Source organism: Sprattus sprattus, assembly GCF_963457725.1.
Source record: "Sprattus sprattus genome assembly, chromosome: 16".
NCBI classification, from domain to species: domain Eukaryota; kingdom Metazoa; phylum Chordata; class Actinopteri; order Clupeiformes; family Clupeidae; genus Sprattus; species Sprattus sprattus.
This window is the reverse complement of record NC_137914.1, coordinates 14,537,605-14,562,280: the sequence shown is the minus strand read 5'-3', so window position 1 is coordinate 14,562,280 and position 24,676 is coordinate 14,537,605. Positions and strand designations below refer to the sequence as shown.

Sequence of the window (24,676 nt, the reverse complement as noted above, 5' to 3'; positions counted from 1 at the left end):
GAATGTCAAACATTAGTAGGCTGGCATGCAGAGAGCCCTGTGCTTATAGCGAAGAACTGTCTCCTAGGATTTCTGAGCATTACAAATTGGTAATGGGGAAGTTATAACACGGAGTTGATAAAAGCATGGGAGGGGCATGAAAGGGTCATGACCTAAACATGCGTCAACACTGCAAGTTCGGAACAGAGCAACGTATCATACATATAATTCTATTATAATATTCTATATTCTTTATTCTATATATTTAAGATATTGTAAAGATATCTTTACTATGATAATATAAAACATTTTATATATATATATATATATATATATATTAACTTAACATAATATAATATATATTATATATATATTAATAATAAATATGTATGAGAGAAAGGGAGAAAGAGTAATAATACTTTGCGTTATTATAAGTATTGTTTTATTTATACAGTGCTGTTCTCACACACACTGTATATTTGATTCTAATTACATTGCCTTTAGATAGGGAGTGGAGGGATGAAGACTCTTCCTGTGTTTATTTTTGGATGTGTTTGTTGTCCGCAGTCATTTCTATGATTGAACAACAAAAGAAACTAAATGCTATTTTAATAATTACTGTTGTGGTTAACAATGGCCACCTCTCTCCTCCACGAGTTATCTATTTACACCTGCACTGCAGAAGCAATGACAAGCTCCTTATCATGTGACACCCAGACTTCAGACTCCAGACTGCAGCGTCTCTTGAAAACATCTCTCATCCCGAGGGTAAAAACCCTTCCTCAAAATAAGCTTTTATTATTATAATTTTTTCCGTCATCGATCAGATGTTCAAAAGGAAAAGTCGTAAAAAGTGTTTATCCAAGGCGAAGGAGCAGCAACTGAAAGACTCAGAGCTTCTGGCTGAAGCCAAACACGGCAGGAGGTCCTTGGCTACGGTTTTGATATCACAGCTAATAACCTTTCAGCTGGAGGCGGAAAGCTCTTTGAGGATATTTCAGTGAGATGTGCCATAAAGTGCATATCCATAATGCATCACGAGAGCATGCATAAAACATTATAGATATTATGCAAGGCCATTACAATATATCCGATATATCACTCACTAAAAGTAATAAAATGAGAAGTATTTGGCTTGATTTCTTTGTTTAAAGGGGCCATTTATTAGTCATTGTTTCAGTATGAAGGACTGTGAATGAATGGATAGAGCGAGTTTAGCCCGCAGTTTAATAATTTCTAATTAAATTATAATAATGGCTAATCGTTATTGGTGTTCAGATGGAATTGTCAAAGTTTTCAGCAAGTTCCACGTGTTTGTGAAACTGAACACCTCTGAGCATCACAAAGCCTTCTGGCCTCATTAGGCAGCCAACACATAGCCCTATAGCAAAACGTCAGTGAGATCCTGCAAAGTGACAAACAAATTTCATTTTTCTCTCTCTCTCTCTCTCTCTGTCTCGCTCTTTCTTTCTCTATCTACTTCACTACGGCTGCCATCCAGAGTTGGTAACTGATCAGATAGCACCAACAAAAAACCCACTCAGGACGACTGAAGCCTCTGCGTCAGTCTCCTTCGTGCTCGCTCTCATCTCTTCAAATTAGGCCACCGGTGTCATAAGCTCCAGCAAGCCTCTCAGATCATTCCTTGTCATGCCATCAGTCCACGCTGATCACAAGAACTCATTTATTTGTTAATTTTTGGCGAAAAATGAGAGAAGAGAAGAGAAGGGAGGAAAACAGAGAAAACCCTGCTATTCAAACCTATTGTATTAGGGTTCAGACAAAGCAGGGATGATCAATTATAGATAGAGCTTTAGACAAAGGTGGTTAATTCATATGCATCTCCCATCTGTGATTAGACCAGATCAATTATTCATCCTATGTCACAAGCTTAAGTTGTTTGGTATACTGACGTTACTACTTGAGGAATAGTCTGCCTCTATAAGCTTACTCATCCTATGATGAGGTTTAGAGGTTTGAAAACTGAAGATTTCTGTTTTAGGCTTACATTTCCTGATCCTCTAGGAAGGTGTGTACTTAAGACCAGAAAATGCTAATTTTTAGTCACTGGCTCTCCACCAAGTGATCCACCAAAATTGAGTAAATGTGGTAAAAGGAGTAGTGATGAACCGCCAAAAAAGATGAGGCTAGTGGGACCACCTCAGTGTCCACACAAACACATACCAGTTTGGTATGTCTCGGTTATGTCACATGGTTCTGTCACCTGTCACATAAAGACAGAATTTAAAGGTACAGTCTGAGATTCTGGCAAACAATTTACACCCCTCCCTCCTGTGCTCCTGAAGCAACTCATTGATCAGCTCAGATCAACACTTTGTGTCGTTCCCCTTTTACAGAGTCAGGGCCTGTGTGGGAATTTTTAGTACAGACAGAGAGGATCTTTAGGAACAATTTGCTGAAGTTGACAAAAAGTGTATTTCAGAACAGTCGCGGACTGTCTCTTGAACCACTTTATTTTGATGATTTGTCCCACTGGGAAGAACGGGTTTCTTCTTGTGCTTTCATTTGCACTGCTATATTTTGGGCTTAGGCCCAAATTTCATGCAGGAACAGAGCAGCTCAAAGACGGGGTCAGAGTAACCCTTCCGAGGTCATTTCAGAGGACGTAACCTGATGGGAAAGAGTACAGATTTGGCTTCCATCTGAGGTCTTTGTCGCAAGTCAAGTTTAGGCTAAGGGCACACTCGTAATTGCTCGCACCTCCAACCCCCCTGGGCAGATCTGGGGCACACACCAACAACGCTGTTGCCAGCAGCATCAAATCATTAGAGCTTATTACTGCAGCTCACATGAAAAAGAGCCATTTTGACCCTCTCCTCAGCATCCCAGTGAGTGGAATATGAAACGTCACTGAGCTCATGATGGCAGCAGTTTTGTCATTAAAGCAGATGGGAGAAAGGGGCTCATTAGCTTAATGGATGACCATGGTTCCATGACGAGTGCCAATCTTCCTCTCCTCCCTTCTCTACCCTCTTTCTCTCCTCTCCACTAGCTTTTCAGTCCTAAAATCATCCACAAACCACTCTGGCTCACCTGCCCATTTTCAGTGTTTCACAAGAACATCATCAAGGGGTTTCCCACAGTCCCATTATGAAGCAGAAATACAAACGTTGCCATAGGACACTGACAGCTCTTTCACACATGAAACACATTAATGTATCGGGTAAAAACAACATGGGACATTTTCATTCCCACAAAGTTTTCCATACTACTAAAGTCACGGGTGTCTTCGCTTACCAACTACCTCTAGCTTAAGGAACCATCTTACCGGAAGACACGTGAGATCACTGAGCAAGATGGTTGCATAGTTGAAGCTCTCCCATAAGCCCACTAAAGTCACCCAAAATTCGACAAACAGTCGACATAATTTTCTTTATTTGCCGATAGTTATGTGGTTTGTGTTAGGTTCTGGTGATTTGTGCATGAAAAACCAGGCTGCCGGAGCTAGCAAGCTAACAAGCAATGGGGGGCTAGCAAAAGAAAAAGTGAAAACATGCTAGCAACCATGCAGCAGTCCTTGGAGAAAGCTATGGAGGGGCTAGGGTTTACGCTGATGTAAATGTAGGGAATGAAAGGGGAGATGTTTCCCCTCCTTTTTCTCGAACATGATAGACCAAAGATTGCAATTACTCTTTATCTTACTAGGTCACCAGGGGATGGATAAATGGATCAACTTTATTGTTTTTGTCCCCCCCCCCCCCAAAAAAGCGATTAAGCCTGGAGTCTCTGGCTGCGGTGAAGGAAGTAGGGAATTGGAGTCTCTGGCTGCGGTGTAGGAAGTAGGGAATTGGAGTCTCTGGCTGTGGTGTAGGAAGTAGGGAATTGGAGTCTCTGGCTGTGGTGTAGGAAGTAGGGAATTGGAGTCTATTGGTGTGTTGTAGGAAGTAGGGAATTGGAGTCTCTGGCTGTGGTAGAGGAAGTAGGGAATTGGAGTCTATGGCTGTTGTGTAGGAAGTAGGGAGTTGGAGTCTCTTGGTGTGTTGTAGGAAGTAGGGAGTTGGAGTCTCTTGGTGTGTTGTAGGAAGTAGGGAGTTGGAGTCTCTTGGTGTGTTTTTAGGAAGTAGAAAGTGTGTGACGGAGCCACCGGCGATTGTGACACAGAGTGGATCCGTTTCATACACCAGCTCTGCAGCAGTGGGCAACCTCCTCACCCTCTCTCAGCAGGCTCCCGTAATGCATCCTGGGCAGGAGTGAATGCCAAGTAACATTCCATCTGCGGTGTGTCCTCAACATGTAGTTTTGTTCGATGCTTTGCCTCTCCCCTCTTCTTTCCTTCTCACCTTTCCTGTCGTCTCAACTCCTATTCTGTGTTTATTCTCTTCATCTTTGTTCCTATCATTTGTTCAACTCTCTTACTGTTAATGAAGCTTGGAAATCACCCTCCATTTCTACCAGCTGCGCAAGCCTGTGGACCTAACATGTGTTGCCCTGCTGCAGAGAACAACTAATGTGTGAACCTGCTGTGACAAAGTATTATTGCACAATGTGTGTGTGTCATGCATGTGCATGTCTGTATATGAATGAATGAGTTTGTGTGAGTTTGTGAGAGAAGGATAGAGAGAGAGAGAGAGAGAGAGAGAGAGAGAGAGAGAGAGAGAAAACTCTGTGTGTGGTGAGAAAGAGATCAAGAAACAGTTTGAGAGAGAAACTGATGAGAATGTGATGCTACACATTTTTTTTTAAAGAAGCACCACCCTCACACACACACACACACAGTCTTATTCAACCTTACTGAGTGGAAAAATATAACAGGGATATTATTTAACAGATGTATTATTTAGGATTTTGGTGTGTAACACTAAAATATGTGCTTCCCTTCCTTGTACTAATTAAAACAAAAATCACTAACCAAATGACTCATCGTCCACACAGGAAGACCTTAAATGTAGCATTTACCTCATAGCCTGACTTTCTGTCCAGAAGTATGAATATACATATGTGTGTGTGTGTGTGTGTGTGTGTGTGTGTGTGTGTGTGTGTGTATGTGTGCATGTGTCCTACCCACTCAGGATTAGCAGGTGACAGTTTAATTGCATATTACTCACATTGATGCTTTGTAAAGAAGACTCATTACCACCTGTGATATCAGCCAGGCCTTTGGCAGTACTAAATAATTCACTACCTCTCCTGTTCCAGCTCCAGCTCCAGCTCATATCAACTGAGTTCAGCTCAGCACTGCCTAATCCTACCGCCTCTCCCCACAGCAACCACACAGGGAAGGGTAGAAAGCAACCCCCAGCCCTCCCCACCAAAAGCCATAACAGGTCTTTGACAAAAGCAAGCGGAGAGATAATGAGAGCTTATGAGAGCTTATGAGAGCTCTGTGAAAAAACACTCACTGTTTCTGACTGTATGTGTGTACTGTATGTACTGTACTGTATGAATGTATGTTCTGTATGAATGTATACGTGTGTGTGTGTGTGTGTGTGTGTGTGTGTGTGTGTGTGTGTGTGTGTGTGTGTGTGTGTGTGTGTGTGTGTGTGTGTGTGTCTGTCTGTCACTGAGTGTTTCTCATCCCGGTCTTCATTTATTTATTCCCTGAAGGTCCAGCACAGTGAGAGCACTGTACTGCACTCCACTGTCCTGCACTTTACTTTCCACTAGCCTCTGCACAGTACGACAGGTCATTCATATATCGAACACACTGCTAGCCCACAATTGCTCTAAAAACACAGTGTTACCTAGGCAAAGCTATAGCATCAAATTCAGTGTTAACCTACTCATATTGTAATGATGTGCAGGAGGCAGGCTTTTCTTTGGCGTCTTGGCCATTTATTGAGAACACGCAGCAAATGAGCATTCAAGAACAAGACATAGAATGGCTAAATTGAAAGGGATCTTGTAACTAGACAAAACCCACAAGGTAATGGTACACAAGGACAATAATACTTGAGGAAAACTGCACCAGGGCATTTACACATACGGTAATTCATATACTAAATGACAACAAAGTACACACTGACATAAACATAGGTCGGGATACACAAGTACATGCTAAATGGAACACTTCACACAACGTCTAACAAAAATGGCTCTAACTACCAGGCTAGTCGTGAGCACTACAGTTTCAAGCTGGGAAAAGCTTGGTTATCAGTCGTTTATTTTTTTCTTCATGAGCGAACTATAGCCTACACAAACAGAACAACTCCCATGCTCATTACAATAACCATTCAGACCAGTAGGCCTACTTTTCTTTCTTTTAACTCTGTGTGAATGGCTATTTGTAAAATGATCCTTAGGCTGAAAGAAGGAAAGAAACGTCTAGAGTAGGCTAGTGTTGATAAACAGATCCTTCACACAAGCACATGTTCACGTGCGTACACACATGCATGAAACAATCATCCATCTAGTAGGCTACTTTCAATCAACTTCAGAGAACATCAAGTCAGCTCTAAGAACCTTTTGCGCAATATTTCGAGATTCAATTTTCCGGGAAAATTGTTATTGCCAAGTTGGCAGTTTCAAACTGAAAATACTACTGTCAGTTTTAAAATGAAAATATGAAAATAGCCATTTAGAGCTAATAGCCTACAATAAAATGTGTGGGCTACTTACCACGTTATTCGATTCGAATTTCGCCTTGAATCTTACTTGTGAACCCATACGTTTGTGTCACCGACCATACTCTCTGAGCTTTACACCCTTGGCTAACCCCTCTGCACACCTCAACCGCACAGCCCATTCGCCCTATGATTCCCCCACCCCCGAACTCTGTTCGGCGATTATCATCACTGAGCGCAGTAACCTTAAACTTACGAGCTAGCTAGGAAAACTGGACAACCAAAAGAAGCCTCTTCGTTTCCAATTCCTTTTTTAATGATTAGTCCACCTGAGTCTTCATTTACAGAAGGATTTGATTCACTTAAGTTATTAGGCCTACAGAATGGCATGGCCTTTTTAGTAAATGATTTACTAAATGTTAGTAAACAGCGCTAACTGTTGTAATATGGACGCATACGGAGTGGACGCAGCTGTTCTGGTAAAATAATTTGCATATGGTCTTTGACACAGCTATGCTGTGAATTACATACATGCCAGCAAATTATATTAGACAGCTGGAACATGCTCTCATTAACACACGCACACACGCACAAGTGTGACATGTTTAGGCTTAGAATCAAGATTTAAGCTCTGATAAAGTTAAAATAAGAATTACTGTAATGATTTATTGTACATTACTTACTGCAACCATTCTCTCTCTCTCTCGTGCGTGAACTTTCTTTCTCTCTCTCTCTCTCTCTCTCTCTCTTGTGGTATTTTTATCTTGTTTATTACTGTACTGTTGAATAATGTGTATGGCTGGTACTGGAACATGGACATCTCAACAAATAGAGATAGCTCTTTATAACTTATGAAAAGGCTGCCAGAGGCAGAAAAGGCCCCTTTTCAGAGACATCCTATGGCAGACAGGCCTTTTCTTATAAACCCAAGTGAGAAGATAGCATTTCCGAGAAATCATGAGGCAGACAGACCTGTTCGTATAAACCCAAGTGCAAAGACACCTTTTATGATAAATCACGTGGCAAACATGCCTCCTCTGCATAGACTACCTAGATGCTTCAGGGACAAAGGGGGGTCAGGGCAAGGTGACAGACGCCTCTGCAAAAGCCACAAGGCAGACAATGTGAAGAACTGTGTCTGAAAGCCCCCGAGATACCTGGTATCACAGGAAGCTGTACACCATGTATCTCAAGGTGGTTAATTCTGTTGACAGAGACAAAGCAAACTGGTTGATAGGCAACATTGTTAAGATAGTTGGACCGATTGTTCTCCATCTCGGTGCGGTCAGGTCCAATGACGCAAGTAAGGTACCTGTTGTTTTCCATCTCTAGGTGCGGTCGAGTCCAATGACGCAAATAAGACGCAAATGAAACCAGAGCAAAGGGTGATTTGATCAATATAAAAGTGGGCACGGGGACTTGTTGGTTAGGTTTTCTACTGGATTGCTCTTGCAATATGCTTAGAGTCTTTGAGATGCTTCATGGACCAGCTCAGCAGTAGTTATCTCCTCTGAATTAAACTGTTCAGTATATTCATACCTATTTGCCTTGAGAAGTTTCTTGAGAACTCTTAGAATAAGACACGACACTCTCCACACACACACACACACACACACACGCACACACACACACACACACTCACACACACACACACACACACACACACTCACACACACTCTACCACAAAGAGTAGCACCAGTGTTTTACATGTGATTCGCCTACAGATGAAGTCTGCATTCACCCTACTCACTCCCACACACACACACACACACACACACACACACACACACACACACACACACACACACACACACCACATGATGGTGTTACGTCAGGTGCTTTGAAGCATTCAGTTCCCAACCCACCTGGTATTCTTTTGGTGGTGTGGAGCAAGAGGGACAGGAGTTGCTTTGAAACATAAAGGCAAGACCTGTCTCTTTCATGTGTGTGCAGCGACAGGTGCATGGTCTGAGGGCAGTGAACTCTAGTCATGGGTTTTTAGAGTGAACTAAAAAGCAAAACCTTTATGTGGAGTCAGCTGGGAACACAAAGACCAAATAAAATGACTAATTCCCATGTATTACAGGTTTTTTTCAATTGCTTACAAATTTTTCGAAATATTTTCTCAAAACTCTAAACACAAATCCCCAAACCACACACACACAATGAAAAACCCTACATATCTTCTGCAAAATGCTACTTTGCCTTCAACACAATATTATGTCCCCTCAAAATTGTATATTGTGTGGTCAAATGACATATGAGTAGACAGTAGAGTGTGGAGCAAAAAAGGTTTATTTTGCCAGTGCAATACCAACATTATAAACCTGAGCAAGCCGCAGGACTTTATTGCTATTACAGTGGTTTGAACATCCTTTTATACATTAGCTTGGCCTTGGTGCTTCTCCTGTCACCATATATCACTTATTTGTAAGGATAGGCGTGCTCTACTTAAAAAGGTGCGAGTAAAAAAGACTGTTAATTTAAAGTAGAAAAAACGCACTCTCAAGTCAAGCATCGCCCCTCTAATTGGGCCTGTATGACCACGGCTATGGCTATGGCCATGGCTTTTTATTTGGACTGTGAAACTTTGGAAACTCAAAACAGGCCTTGAGGGATGGGTCTTGGGCCACCTGCACCAAGATGTGCTCTAAGTAACCTCTAGGTTGGAATCCTGCACTGTCCCTAGATGAACTCTGAGTTGAATCTATGCCAAGTTTTGAAGTTTTGCCCAGTAACAGGGTTGAGTAATCTGGTCTTCAGACCGTCTGGACTGTAGGTAGCAGATCTCTCTAGTCCTTGATGTACTGATTCCTTACTTCACTGTGCCCAGCCCTATATTTGAGCACAGATTGAGCATTCTAACTTATTTTATAATAGCACAATCATTTTGACAATGATGTTTTTGTGTATATCCCAGTGATTATGTTGATTTGCTCTTGTTCCATTTATAATTACCTTTTATACTCAGTGTTAATAATCTACACATTGGTTAATATACATGAGGACATGAAATGTTCTACTTATACTGATTATTACATGAGTTAATAATCTACACACTGGTTAATATACATGTATTAAAGAGTTTACATTTTTCCCACCACAATGTGCTAAATGGAAAACACTACTATGAATGGGAAAAACACCAGTATGAAGGCCTTATCAGGAGCACTATGCCTTTTCATGTTAAGTGTTACTGTACACTTACTCCTGTTGTAATATATATGTAACTGTATAATGTTTTTACTCAAATATAAAACAAAACACAAATATATAGTGACAACAAAAATACTTCTTTATTTTTTATGAAAGTGCGGTAGCCTATACATAACAGCAAACACAACTAGATGTGTACATGATTTGCACAGAACAAACAATGGCCAGTACAGTCAACAACACTTGGTATTTGTTTGATTGTTATAGCATTATTTCCCTAGCCTGGATACCAGCCTGAACTCCGCCCACAACATTTTTGGTCTGGGAGATTCAGTCTGGAGTCGAGCTAGTTGAGAGGGATTAAACGTTTCGAAAAAGTTGAGAAAGCAATCTAAACCAATCAAATTGTAAGGGCGGGCTTTATACGTTGATGGACAGATGACCTGATGATAGATAGAATATACAGCGAACAAAGATGGCGCCGTCTCGGGAGCTTAGTGGGACATATTTGATATGATTTAAGCTATCTACACGACTTTTTTTATGTCTACATTGACTCGGTTAGTTGTGTATGTGCAACACGAATGTTGCCGAGGATAGTAGCTCTTAACTGAAGCACTCTAGACCATTATTGATAGGTTATGCTAACGTGTAGACAAAAAAAACATTGAAACAAATGGTAGCTTCTAGCCTTGAGTGCTAATTAAGTAACGTGAGCAGGCATATCTCAGATATTGTAAGCGCATTCATTTTGAAAGAGGAACAGAGAAACGCGATCAAGGCATTTGTCGATTGAAAAGATGTTTTTGCCGTCCTTCCTACGGGATCAGGTAAAAGTTTAATCTATCAGATGGTAATACTACGTTGCTCTGATTGGTTCTATGTATCCAATTCAGCGAATAGGCATCTTCTTTCCTGGTTCGTTGAAACACGCCCCATAATCACAGCCCAATGGTTCAGTCTCAGACTCATATTCTGACTAGAATTATGAGTATGACATCGTCAGGCTATTATTTCCCAGAACCATATTGACTATTGGAGTCTCCTGTTGAGCCGTCAAGACATTTTCCCTTCAGCCACGCCAGGGTAATCTTTCAGTACTGCGAAATATACAAATACCTGATAAGGCATTCAAACTAGTGTTTTCCTGTCATAGTGGTGTTTCTTACCTATTCTCTCTTCTGAATGTCCGGACAATGGATGCAACTGAAAGTAGCTTATGTTTGATTGAACTCTTTGGCGAGTCTCCTGCTTGTTCTAAACCATGGTTGACCACATGGTCGACCACAGTGGCCCGAATCTCATCAGAGATAATGGCTCTTCTTTTTGCTCTTCCTCTTCCTCCTCCTCCTCTTCCTCTCACTCCTCTGCCTCTCTGATCACCTCTCACTTCAATGTTGCCATCCATTGTTCTCCAAACCAGGAGCTCACCTGTGCCCCTTATATTGCTAAAGCTATGATTTCAAATTGCACAACAGCCTTGGAAATGGAAGTTTTGCCATTTGAATGGCAGTGTGTTCTGCCTGAACACAAAGAGATTTGGCATTGATCAAGTGTGCAAAATAGATGAGGATTGTGTGTAGTGTTTTGCAGAAAATGTGGTTTACAATTAAAATTGGTGTCTAAAGCAGATAATTGTGTTTATAGTTCAGCAGAATTGGTTAAGGGAGTTGGCACAAAGACTGAAGCAGAAGCACTAGTATCAAATACTCTTCCAGTCCACTAGGTGGAACCCAAGCCTTAAATCAAAGTAGGTTAAAAGTGGATGTTGCCTCTCTTGGATTACCCAACTAAATCCTGAATTTGATGGATTTGCACATGTGTCATTTTGAATAATCTATAGCATCATCACTTTTTCACTGAATAATCCAGTTTGTAATGAGCAGTGTTGGGGAGTAGTGAACTTCATGTAATTAAACTAGTAGTTTAACTACGTTTTGCAGTAACCTGCTGGAAGTTAAACCACATTAATATTTGCAAAGTGATTCAGGTAGCTAAATTACTTTTTGCCATCTGGTTGTGTAGTTAACTACTGAAACTACAAACAATTTAGGTCTATAAAAGAAAAAAATACATACAGTATATTTAAAAAAAAAAAAAAACATTGTAATTGAACTCCATTTGACCAGGCCCCCTTTTCTTTCATCCTGGCCTCTGTGAAGGCATGCCCAGGTAATGCATTTGTTAGGCAGCCACCACCAGACACTTGACCTTTTGGTTGTGCATGTGCAAAATGTATTATTGCTATTTATTAACATATGTTCAGAGAAGTTGTTGCATGCTATTTTAGAAGTTATCTGGCTAGCAGTATAATCCTGCTTGGTGTAATATCCCCACCTGGTCTCTTGTTTCTTGGAAGGCTGTTTCTGATTCAAAACCATAGCGGACATTCCTTACATTTTGTTATAATTGGTATCTTATTTACATAGTCAATTTCTTCTTAGTAGCTTTAGTTAACCAAACCAGATTTCTCCCTAGGTTAGCTTTGCTGTAGTTAAATGTCTTCCAGTGTGAAGTAATTGGTAGCTTGCAAAGCTAAGCTTTCAAAGTAGCTTACCCATCACTGGCGAGGAGTTTCATATAACCCCCAGGCATAGGAACACTGAAGGATATGTAAAATATATAACCAGTAGAGGGCAGACCTTACTCAAAAACAGTAATATTAATTTTAAATTTTAATTTGAAGTACAGCTTGTGCCTGTGTCAAATTTGTTTTTTTTTTCAATCAGGCTGAAATACAGCAAAGCTAATAGAGAGAAGTGAACAAATAATATGATTATATTCTGTCCAGGAATGTTCACAATATCCCTCTTTCGCTCACTCTCCATAAACCATGCCAGTTTACAACACTATTATAGCAATGTAGAAACATACACTTTCAGTATCACTTGCTTACAAAACAGGTTACACTTTCAGAGATATTGGATACACCAGGAGCATGCTCCAGCTCCTAATGACGCTGCTCGGCGGCAGCTAAACTCTGTGACGAGCCGCAAGGCTCCCTAACGTGCCCCTAATCTACAAATCCCTCTAATAAAGTCCCCATCAGAAAACTGCTGAGGCCTCCCTGTGACTATAAAGCTAGGCTGTTTATCTCTCAACCTCTGCCCCCATTCCCACTTTCTCTTGCGCTCACTTTCCCTACATCCGTCATCTGTCTCTCTGTCTGTCTGTCAACCTAAGCATAAAATCTATTCAACAGTTTGTCAGTTCATCTGTCTGAAATGTATTTGTCTGTTTTGAATGTCAGATATGTAAAACATGTAAGTCGGCAACATGATGTAAATGTATGAAATCAGATAACAACAGAAGATAGTAACAGAGCAGAACAACATTTGTAATCTTTATTTTTCAATATGTGTGCCGTCAAGGTGGTTTAGATCATTTGCTATATTCTCAAAGCACTTATAATGTGTGTTTGGGGATCTTCTGACATTGGCTGACTTTAACCCAGCTTGGTTGAAGATGCCATTGTACATTTTAGGTTAGTGTAAGAAATTACTCTTTTCACATTTATAGGGACATAAGACATTATAAAAGGTTAATATCTTAGGAGGAGCTGAACTGTATGGTTCTTAAACTGTGTTGAGAACAAATATTTAGTTCCCTTGTGTGTCAGTGAGGATACATACCTGTAATTTGGAAACCTACATGAATTACCTTCTTGTCATAGAACAACATGACTGAGTGTGAGAGCAAGAATCAGCAGAACATAGGATATCCCATGGAAATAAACAGGGAAATTATTAATGATTCACATCCTTATCTCACACACGCACACGCGCACACACACACACACACACACACACACACACACACACACACACACACACACACACACACACACACACACACACACACACACACACACACACACACACACACACACACACACACACACAAACACAAACACACACACACACACACACACACACACACACACACACCTGCAAATACACACAAACACACACACGTGGACACACACACATGGACACACACTCACACATAGAGAGGTATAAAGTGCCTGTCATCTTTGTGGCATAAAGTAATTGTGGTAAAAGATACTTAAAGGACAAGAGTGGAGAGAAAGCTAGCCAGAGAGAGAGAGAGAGAGAGAGAATGAGGCAGGGGTCTGTCTGTTAGAATGGTGAGACCTGCATTCTGAGTGGGTATTTGGGTTCGAACACACAACAGCTCCTCTCCACTCTGACAGCCGCCAGGCCCAGTCAAGTGGAAAATGGAAAATGATGGATTTCACAGATAAAGAGCAGAGACTGACACGCGCCTTTAAAAAGGAGACTCCTTCAACCTCTCTCTTCCATTCCGCCATTGTTCTCTTTTCCTCATACAAGCACACACATATAAACACACACACACACACACACACACACACACACACACACACACACACACACACACACACACACACACACACACACACACACACACACACACACACACACACACACACGCAGACACACACACTCACTCACACTCAAGAACTGTCCAGTGAGTCCATAGGAAACCTGTATTTAACACAACAATCCAATTGGAAGAAAATAAATGCCTTTGTTTGAGGAAGAAAGGATGGATGTGCATGGGTCTGAAGACCTTCAAACACTTTCAAGAAACGATAGGGGTCAGATTAGATTTGTGCCTCATTCTGCTACCTCATTATTTTGTATATTTTCACTCTTTATCACTGTTTTCAGGACGTTGGAACTGAACAATTTAAAAGATAATGGGTGCAATGAGGATTAAAGCCATAATCATGCTTTCAGCATTAGGGGCACTGATAGGTGTAGGCAGGTGTAACCTCAATAACTTGATGAGTGGCCACTAACACTTCTTGCATCTGCAGTGTAGTCTGGGATTATGATATTAGCCACTGGCCTAGAACACCCGAATGCTGACGGACTGGAAATACAGGGCTAATCCCAGGTGTGTCTTTATAAAGCGCCGACCAGACACCCCAAGGTCCACTTGTATCAAGGTCTGGCCTCGTCCACCACGTCCATCCCCCCGGCAAAGCAACAACAGCTCAGGAATCACCGTCTCCAGGGGCTGACCGCTACCACCCGACCGCAGCCATGAACGGTACAGAGGGGCCGTTCTTCTACATTCCCATGTCCAACGCCACAGGCGTGGTCAGGAGCCCATATGAGTACCCGCAGTACTACCTTGTGCCCCCAGTGGGCTACGCCTGCCTGGCTGCCTACATGTTCTTCCTCATCATCACCGGCTTCCCCGTCAACTTCCTCACGCTGTACGTCACAATTGAACACAAGAAGCTACGCTCGCCCCTCAACTACATCCTGCTCAACCTGGCTGTGGCCGACCTCTTCATGGTGATCGGCGGCTTCACCACCACGTTGTGGACCTCGCTCAACGGCTACTTCGTCTTCGGCCGCATGGGCTGCAACATCGAGGGCTTCTTTGCCACCCTGGGCGGTGAGATTGCTCTCTGGTCCCTGGTGGTGCTGTCCATTGAGAGGTATGTGGTCGTCTGCAAGCCCATGACCAACTTCCGTTTCGGTGAGCAACACGCCATCATGGGTGTTTCCTTCTCATGGGTGATGGCAGCAGCTTGTGCCGTCCCTCCCCTGGTCGGCTGGTCCCGTTACATCCCCGAGGGCATGCAGTGCTCGTGTGGAATTGACTACTACACACGCGCCCCCGGCTTCAACAATGAGTCCTTTGTCATCTACATGTTCGTTGTTCACTTCACAATCCCCCTGTGCATCATCACCTTCTGCTACGGCCGCCTAGTCTGCGCCGTCAAGGAGGCAGCCGCCCAGCAGGCCGAGTCCGAGACCACCCAGAGGGCCGAGCGTGAGGTCACCCGCATGGTCATCATCATGTTCGTTGCCTTCTTGATGTGCTGGGTGCCCTATGCAAGTGTGGCCTGGTACATCTTCTCAAACCAGGGCACTGATTTCGGGCCCATCTTCATGACCATCCCGGCTTTCTTTGCCAAGAGCTCTGCCGTTTACAACCCCCTCATCTACATCTGCTTGAACAAGCAGTTCCGCCACTGCATGATCACCACCCTATGCTGCGGCAAGAACCCCTTCGAGGAAGAGGAGGGCGCCTCCACCACCGCCTCCAAGACCGAGGCCTCGTCCGTCTCCTCCGTCGCCCCAGCATAAGCATGCTCAGCCGGTCACCCGATCTGAGCTCCAGGTGCAACGGTGCCCCATGTCTTCCCAACCCTCGCCGAGACAAAGACGAAGACTCCAACCCTGAGGAACAACGGCCGCCACCACCGTATACAGAAGTAACTTCCCTATTATTATTCTTTTCTCCTTTTGTATTTTTACAAAAACGTTGGTTCGACCTAAAGACAGTTGTGTGAGATGGCAGGCCACATCCAAGTCGATTCTGTATGTACAGTTGAGTCCAACATAAGAGTACAATAAGATGTTTTTTTTTCCTCTATTCTCCTCAGAGGCAACAAAAAGGAAAATATCTTACAACTTTTACTGTTGGACTCCGTAAATTACTGGCTTTGTTGTGAATGTAGAGGCATGTAATCAATGGCAACGTAAAATAAAACGCACTTTGCAAATGAATCACCCAGGTCATGTTTTAATTAAAGGGAAGTGTTGATGGATACATGTTACCTTAGTGTTTTGGAAATAAATAAAAGTGATTCATCTGAAAAGACTGTGAGACTGTGTATTGCTGAATTATTGTGCATCACACCTTTAGATCAGTTTTGTGGGAGACAACCACCAGCTTAAGAATTGCTGTAATTTTAGAAATATTACCAAATATGAGTAATGCTAACAAATGTCTATTTGAAGATCCTTTCAGCCTATAGTGTTAAAATCTGAATCTTTGAATTGGCTTTAAGAGACAAGAAACAGGGCTGGATTACATAATAAGATATTGTAGTATACAACACACCTAACATACAGGAGATTTCCCCATGGAGTTTATACAGTTACAGTGACAACTGAAGTGTCACCTTGTATTAGTGGCTCAGTGGGGCTCATGGAGGATTATAATCCAAATATAAATTTGTAGGCAGGCAGGTATGATTATAATCACTGACGCACTTATCATTGTGTTATAGGGCAGAGAGGTCAGTGGGTAAGGAGATTATTATATTATGATATGATTATGGTCATCTTCTAAAAGGTACCTGCAATCCTATGATGGTTTGGATCCTATCCTAACTATGATCATGCATGAGAATGGGCGTATTCACCAGAATAGACACGGACATAGATATGTCCTCTCTTTTTCTCCTTTACACACACAAACACAATCACACATACAAACACACACATACACACACACACTCACGCCCACACACAAACACACACACACACACATGCATGTGCGCACACAGTTATCCTCTCTTCCTTTCTGTAACATAAAACATTTACATTCACACATATCTAATTATGATTATGCATGAAAGAACACATACCACACATCACCAGTGGGGACACAAACATTTCCTTTCTCTTTCCCTTCTTTACAAACACACATAGCATAGCCACTCTCACACATATTCATCCTTTTCAGGGCATACACTCGCATCTCCAAATTCCACCTCTTCTCTCACACAGACACACAGACACACACACACAGACACACAGACACAGACACACACAGACACACAGACACACACACACACACACACACACACACACACACACACACACAAATATACGTAAACACATACACATAACCTGTAAACTCCCTAAAGCTTTCCAGTGACAACAATTCCACATCAGAGGAAGGCATTGCCATGGTTGTGGCATTGGCACAGTGGTGATTGGGGGCGTTTCCTTTCCAAGATCCTTCTCACAGCTCACGTAGTGCAGTTCAACACTGGAGCTGCAGCTTCTGCTCTGCCTGGGCGCCTCCATCATTATTTTACCCCAGCGATCACTTATTCATACCTGAGTCAATCGGGACCTCGTTTGGGGCTTCTCCTCCAGGCCCTGCACCCGCAGATAAATGATGGAGAGGTAAAGTGAGTGTGTGTGTGTGTGTGTGTGCATCTGTCAAATTACAGTTTCTACAACTAAACAAACCTTAGAACTCAGTTATAATGACCTTACTGCATCTCTATGGCAACCATTTCTGCCTTTGGAATACTGGCGAGAGCTGACGTATCGCTCACATCTCCCACTGCAGAAATGTACTCGCACACACACACACACACACACACACACACACAAACACACACACACACACACACACACACACACACACACACAAACACACATACACATACACATACAGATGTAGCATCATACTGTTTACTTCTCTCCACAAGCCTTTTTTGCCTCTCGATACCAACAGTATGATTGCTGTATAAACCACTATTCACACATTTAAAATAATTGGATCAATATGCCACCAGCAGCCTAGCAGCCCGAGCTAAAATCCTGCTCTGTAGGAGGAACACTGCCCCTTATGCAGTCACCATGGCGAACGTGTACAGCATACACTCTCTAAGTAGTTTTACTCTGTAGCTTATGTAGATCTCCTTTTCCAGAGAAATATTTGATTGTCTTGCATAGTGATTCTACACAGTTTGGCTTTATAAAATGCGGAGCTGTGACATATACAGTATATGTTGCAACAATCTAGTTATCAGGTAAAGATTTGAGACTAATTTCTGATTTCCCATTTTAGATCCTGCTTTTCTCTAAGAAGGACTCTGTTCTATCTATGTTCTATCCCGTTTCCCTCACGCTTTCTGCATGGCTGAAATATTCAGCTGTCATCCTAGCTCTTGTCAGAATTCCTGTCGTGCAGGAATCTGTCTTCATTCTGTTTCCATAACAACTGCCTGTCAAGGTCACATTGTCTTGCCAGTTCTTCCAGGGAGCTGGTTATGTGGGCAGTGATGTCACCTTAACGCTTTGAGGGTGTGTACCTGCCAACAGGTGGGATGGCACGGAGACGTGGGTGGTAATGTAGGCGTGAAGCGCACTTTGATGGGAGGAGTGCGCCTAATGATGTATTGCGTGGAATTTACTAAACTGCCTGGCGAGCGCACGTCTATGATTTGCGCGCTAATTCTCCGCCTCATAAAAGCACGTCTTAACCAGGAAGCGCATTTCCTTTGAGTCTGAAAACGTTGACATGGCAGCAGTTATAATAGCAAGGCGAAGAAAGAAGACAGAGACAGCGCACAGAAATTATTTTTTCAACTCGAATAACACATTTTCAGTTAAGCGAACCACAAATCATTAGACGGTACAGGTTAACCAGCCACGCAATACTTAAATTACTGAACCAGATCAGAGACGACATCGAACCCTCCAACACATTCCATTCAATCAGTTGGTAAACTCTGGACAATTGCAAATATTGGCATCGGACCATTTCAAACAGTTATAGCATCAGTTGGTATATCTCAGCCTTCACTCAGCCAAATATTCACCCAGGTACTCGACGCATTGCTACGGGGCACTGGTCAATATACATTTTCCCACTACGATAGCTGAAATTAAACTTTCCGAACGTAATTGGAGCCATTCATCGCACCCACATGCAAACAGCCCCATCTTCAATCCACGAACACGTTTAACGAAACAGAAAGCACACATATTCAATGAATGTCCAGGTCATATGTGATGCCAACATGACCATTACTTACGTGGTAGTGGTCTGTCCATGACAGTTTTATCTTCCGGAATAGTGCCATCTATCCATGATTGAGCAACGGTGATTTTGGAGAGGCCTGGCTACTTGGTAAATGTATTTGTTTCAGTGGGGATATATTGTAGTGAACCCATGTCCCTTGTAGAACGTATTAATCTCGCCATGTACACATCTATATTGTTATAATAGACAGTTTATGCATTAATGCCACCAATAGCATATTATTTATAATCGTGTTCTTTTCAACATCTCGCTGTAGGTGATGGCGGGCAAAACAACAATATAACCGATTGAATCAGTTTCAGTGATTGAGCGAACGTGAACCAATATATCTTTCTCCTCTTTGCTGAACCTTAGTTTTTTCTTCCTCGAATCTCCATGGTGGCAATAACTTGCAAGCAATTTCTCAAGTCTTTTAACGGTGCGCTAAATAATGATTGCCCATGCAGCGCGGATCTGGCTTGATAAATATCACGGAAAATGCGGGGAAACACTGTGCGTTAATGTGCGCCTCGCAAAGGCGCAGATTAAGCTGCGTTCGCAAATCAATGTTAGTAAATCAGGCCCTTTAAAGGGTGGAGTAAGCACCCCAGTGCCCAGCGCAGATGTGGTTTGATAAATACCACGGAAAATGCGCAAAAACACTGTGCGTTAATTTGCGAACGCAGATTAAGCAGCGCTCGCATATTAGTAAATCAGGCCCTTAGCCTTTCCGGATCTTGAGTATATCTTGGGCAAGATATTTGTCACTCTACTCACAGACTTCCTATGCGCAAAGTGAATACTGTGATGGGTGGACAGGTGTAGGACATACCTATTTACTCAAAAAATGGTGGAACTATTTTTGCTGGTACTAGTCATTTGATTCAATATTCTTTAATATTCAAGAGCACTTGGACATCCATCACGTTACATATCACTTATTTTCCCCCTCTCTCTCTGTTGTCAAACAAATGACTTTGAATCTGAAGGACTTATATCTGCCTCCTGCATAAACTGCAGAGCATGGGTGCAGACCCATGCAAGCATGAACCGCAATGACACGTCTCATGTCATATTCTCCAATAGTGCCATGTTGGTGAAGGGCATGTCACCAAGAGTCCTATTAAAATTGCAAACAGCGGCGGCGGCGGAGCCGATTATCTCCACCGCTCCGGGTGAATTATGGTGATGTGGTGCGGAGAGGAGCAGCCGGCCGGAGGTGTGGCGATGCCTCTGAGGGAATGCATCTCGCTGAACGCATCAAGCTGCTGTCACCACATCTGTCACCGCGGAGGTGCTCAGCAAGCAGAAATAGCTGCACAGGAGTTTTATGTTCCACTTTTGTCTATTTTTAGGATGAATGCTGTCACTCCCGGTGCAGGGGGTGGGGGCTGCGGGCTGTGCTCGACAGGTACTTCTCACCGAGCTGCACGCGGAGCCTGGGGGTGGGGGTATTGGATATTGCCACACTAAACAGGAGAGCTCAGGGGCCCTTATTTGAAGCAACAAGCACCGCGAACAGGCTTTACGTATCAGCAACCGCACAGTGAGAATAGACGGGGATGTCTATATTTGTTAATTGAACTGACACAAAGCAGGGCGCAATCAAACATAAATGAGTTGAGTAATTAGTGGGTGTGGCAATGAAGTCATTCTTTATCAGCCAATCACAATGATTCAACCAAACCCTTTTAAATTTCATACAGAGCTCAGATATTGTTCTACAATGAAGCAAACAATACATTTTTGGTGGCAAGCAGAAGGGTTTACACCAGAGCAGATGAAAATTCTTAGTTGTTTAGAAGAACAGGTACTGCTTTGAAGGACCTCATGTATACATGAAACTCCCACACTTGTGCGTGGACACACCCAATCGTTCTGCTGCCTCACTCATATTTGCACTTAGAACCTTGCTCATGTTATTAAATAAGCATAATGATTTTTGCCAAATTATGAAATTAGCTTTATGTCACACGCGGCGAACTTTGCGTGTTGCTAGCAGCGTTGCCTATCAATGAAATAAGGGCCCCAGGTGTCACACAACATGGAATTGCATTCAAGTGAGAATTACAACATAACAGTTCAAGCAGTTTATCCAGAACAAGGCTGTTTAAAACTCCACCATCCACATACACAGTTATGCAATTCCTGTAATTAAATTGTAAACACAATAAAAAATGCAGCACAGTGATTTCCAAAACAGAATCTTCTCTTGACTATATCTCCAACAACTCACCGTTATACCTCACTCAGGAAGTGACAACTCCTCTTACGGTGTATTTGTATGGAAAACTTTATTTGATAATAAAAATAGCATTCACAGACTTCTTTTTAATAGCTACATATACATTGTGATCCATCTGAAGGAACAGAAACAAACAAAAAAAAAGCTTTACTGGGTAAGTCCACATCTACTTGTACTTTAGACTAATGTTATGTATAGCCTCATGATTTTACATAAAGCTATGAACAATGTAGTATTTATATATGCATAGTGTTTTATAAAAAAAAAAAAAAAAGATTGGCCCATATACACGGTACTGCTTTTTTTTCTCGACATAGAAAGAGCGTGAAGTCTGGATAACATCGCGAGAGGGATGATTCAGAGAGAACACAGACTGCATAACAAGTGCTTTTATAATACAAAGGCAGGCTAACCATCGAGAGAGCTATCCAAACCCACGCATACAGTAGCTTCTTCATTGACTAATACAGTCTCTTTTTTTTGCCCCGTTTCCAAACACCGTTGCACATCTGATTCAGAGTTACAGTAGCCTACATTTCACATTCCCCCTCTCCCTCCCTCTCCCATCCCAATTTCAGAGATAGAAACACAAATCACATCCCTCACGGCAAGAGGTTTTTCTCATAAATTTCTCTTCTGTACATGAAAAAAGGCAACAGTTTGTCGTCCACAGGTTTCTATAGTTTACATACAGTAGTAAAATTCTGTACAGGTGATGGTCCGCAGATAGATCGGTAGTTACAGTACCATGGCGACGACAGTGACGATAGAGCACGCTCAGTGTTGGTCAGGGTTTGTCTGGTTACTGGTTACATGTCGTTTTCATGTGTTCACACACAAAAAATATACACTGTACACACATGCTTACACGCAAACACACCCATAACAAACACACTGATACATATACTCAACGCACGCAAACACACACAAACTCTACACAGCATCACATCAGTCACGCCCCAGTGTTCTGACAAAGCTTGGCTCAGCCGGGCAGATTGATTCTGTTCCACATTACTTCGGCGGTTCCTGACAGGTCTTTGATCAAACTGTTAGCACAAAGGACCGTCATTGGAAAGGAGAGAGAAAGGGCGCAGCAGTGAGACAGCCTGTGGGTCAGCAGAGAAATAGAGTAGCAAACACACATACAGACACACACACATACACACACACATACACACACACACACCTCATCTTGCATACTGACACAGCGAACATGGGCCGTGAGCTTGTGTAAATCATCCAATCTGACCGTACAGCCAGAAAACCTGCAGAAGGATGGTGTGCTAATTTCTGCTGCAGGGGGCGATCATGTTTCTGCAGCAAACCAAAAGGGTAATAGCTGCTGTGGCTTTGAGCAAGGGGTTGGTTTAGACCTCCTAAGGGCTGTGGACTAAACATGAACTCACAGAGGCAAGCCTTGGAATAAGAGCTGTTTATCACCAGAACTACAACCACTGAATAGTCAAATAAGGTTCCTTACTCTGTGCCATCAACAAAATCCCCAGACCAATCCAGCAGACTGCCTTGTAAACTCTCACAGCAAACAATTTGTATTTCGTCAGTCTCTCTAAACTATACTTAATTCAATGGGTCACAAGCCTTTTGCTTTCCAAAAATGATGAAAATCCCAAAGCTGGTCATCTATCTTCTCCCTGTCTGTATCATGGATGGGAGTGATCGGTATGTTTTGTTGCGATATGGCTATTAAAAGAACTGGATTTGTTGAAAAAGGTGACTCAAAGTGAAAGTTCAGCCAAAATTAACATAGAACCTCTACCTACTTTTCGCCCAATCAGGTCTCTTATACAGGTCTGGGACACAAATGTGGGCTTCTTTTTTGATGGCCGTTACATCCATAACATTGCTCTTGTCTTATGCTAAATATGGGCCAAAAACTTTGTCCTTAATCTTGTCTTTGTCTAAACGCTTGCCGAAGATGTGTCAGAAAACATCACTAGGCCTATGTGTTAGCAGGACAGGACGTCTATTCCGTGTTAGCAATGTTATTACCAACAAAAGCAGAAAAATATCCATTCTGCCCCAGAAATGTATTGGAGGATAATAAAGTAATTTGGAAATCAAGTACGTTTGTGTTGATTTTGGCTGAACAAGAAACCAATGGGAGGGAGAGTGTGGCTTTCAATAGAGCCAGTGTACCTACGTCCATTCTGCCCTCAGCCTATTTGCTTTTGTGTCAATTAGTTTCAGGAAAATAAAACATCTTCACAAATGATTTTTATTTGTTTCTTTAAATATATTACTTCATTTGGACAACAGTAGCATTGTGGTTAGCATTCACTTTACTTTTTTACTCTTTTCTTTTTTATTAATCTTCTACAGTGTTGTTTGCCTTCATTTGCAGCGATCCCACACATCAGCAGCTGATTAGTGTGAATCAGGCGCTGATCTGACACGACACCGGACCGGACCAGGCCCAGAGCGTGCGTGCGTGAGTGTACCTGCCCGATAAGGGCCAGATCTGGGTCAGAGTCAGCTGCCAGCCGGTCTAGGCATTCATTCATCACATGTACAGAGTGTCTCAAGGCTTGTGCTATTTCCTGCCTGGGAAGGCAGTAGGGGGGGGGGGGGGGAGGAAAGAGACAAACACACAGGAGTCCGATAAAAACCACTCTGAAATCTCAGCACCGGGTTCCACACTTTTGGCTGGTGCATTTGTGACTCATCAGAACAACATCAGAATAAAAGCTATAGTATAGCAATATCTTCCAAACAAAGAGGCCTGGATTTCTAAAAACTCATTCATGGATCACACATACAAATCACCATACAGACTTACATACTTTCTCCCATACTTGTCCACAGCATTCTCTCTCTCTCTCTCTCTCTCTCTCTCTCTCTCTCTCTCTTTCTCCCTTTCTCTTACTCTCTAAATAGCACAACAAACGAAAAAACAACAAAACTAAAAGATTGTACTTCTGCTGTGTTTAGGGCTGTGAAATTCAGCGGGGACACAGGAGGAACTCCAAATCAATGAATCACCAAATCAACCAAATCAGGCAAACATCCAATCAATCACCAGTCATTTCAACATCAAAATCTATCAATCAACGTATTTCAGTCAACCAACTGCTCAAACTGCTATTGTATGTAAACCGACCAGTAACATCCATCAAGCAAGCAGTGCATGGATCCGTTTCAC

At 42.4% G+C, this 24,676-nt stretch overlaps 1 protein-coding gene across 1 annotated transcript; it reads left to right on the top strand.

Moving 5' to 3' along the window:
• Positions 1-14,746: 14,746 nt before the first annotated feature.
• On the top strand, positions 14,747-15,805 carry LOC308377623 (rhodopsin; the record flags this gene model as incomplete). Its single annotated transcript, XM_080854345.1, has 1 exon — positions 14,747-15,805. The coding sequence occupies one exon, from the start codon at positions 14,747-14,749 to the stop codon at positions 15,803-15,805; it is 1,059 nt and encodes a 352-aa protein (XP_080710471.1).
• Positions 15,806-24,676: the final 8,871 nt, after the last annotated feature.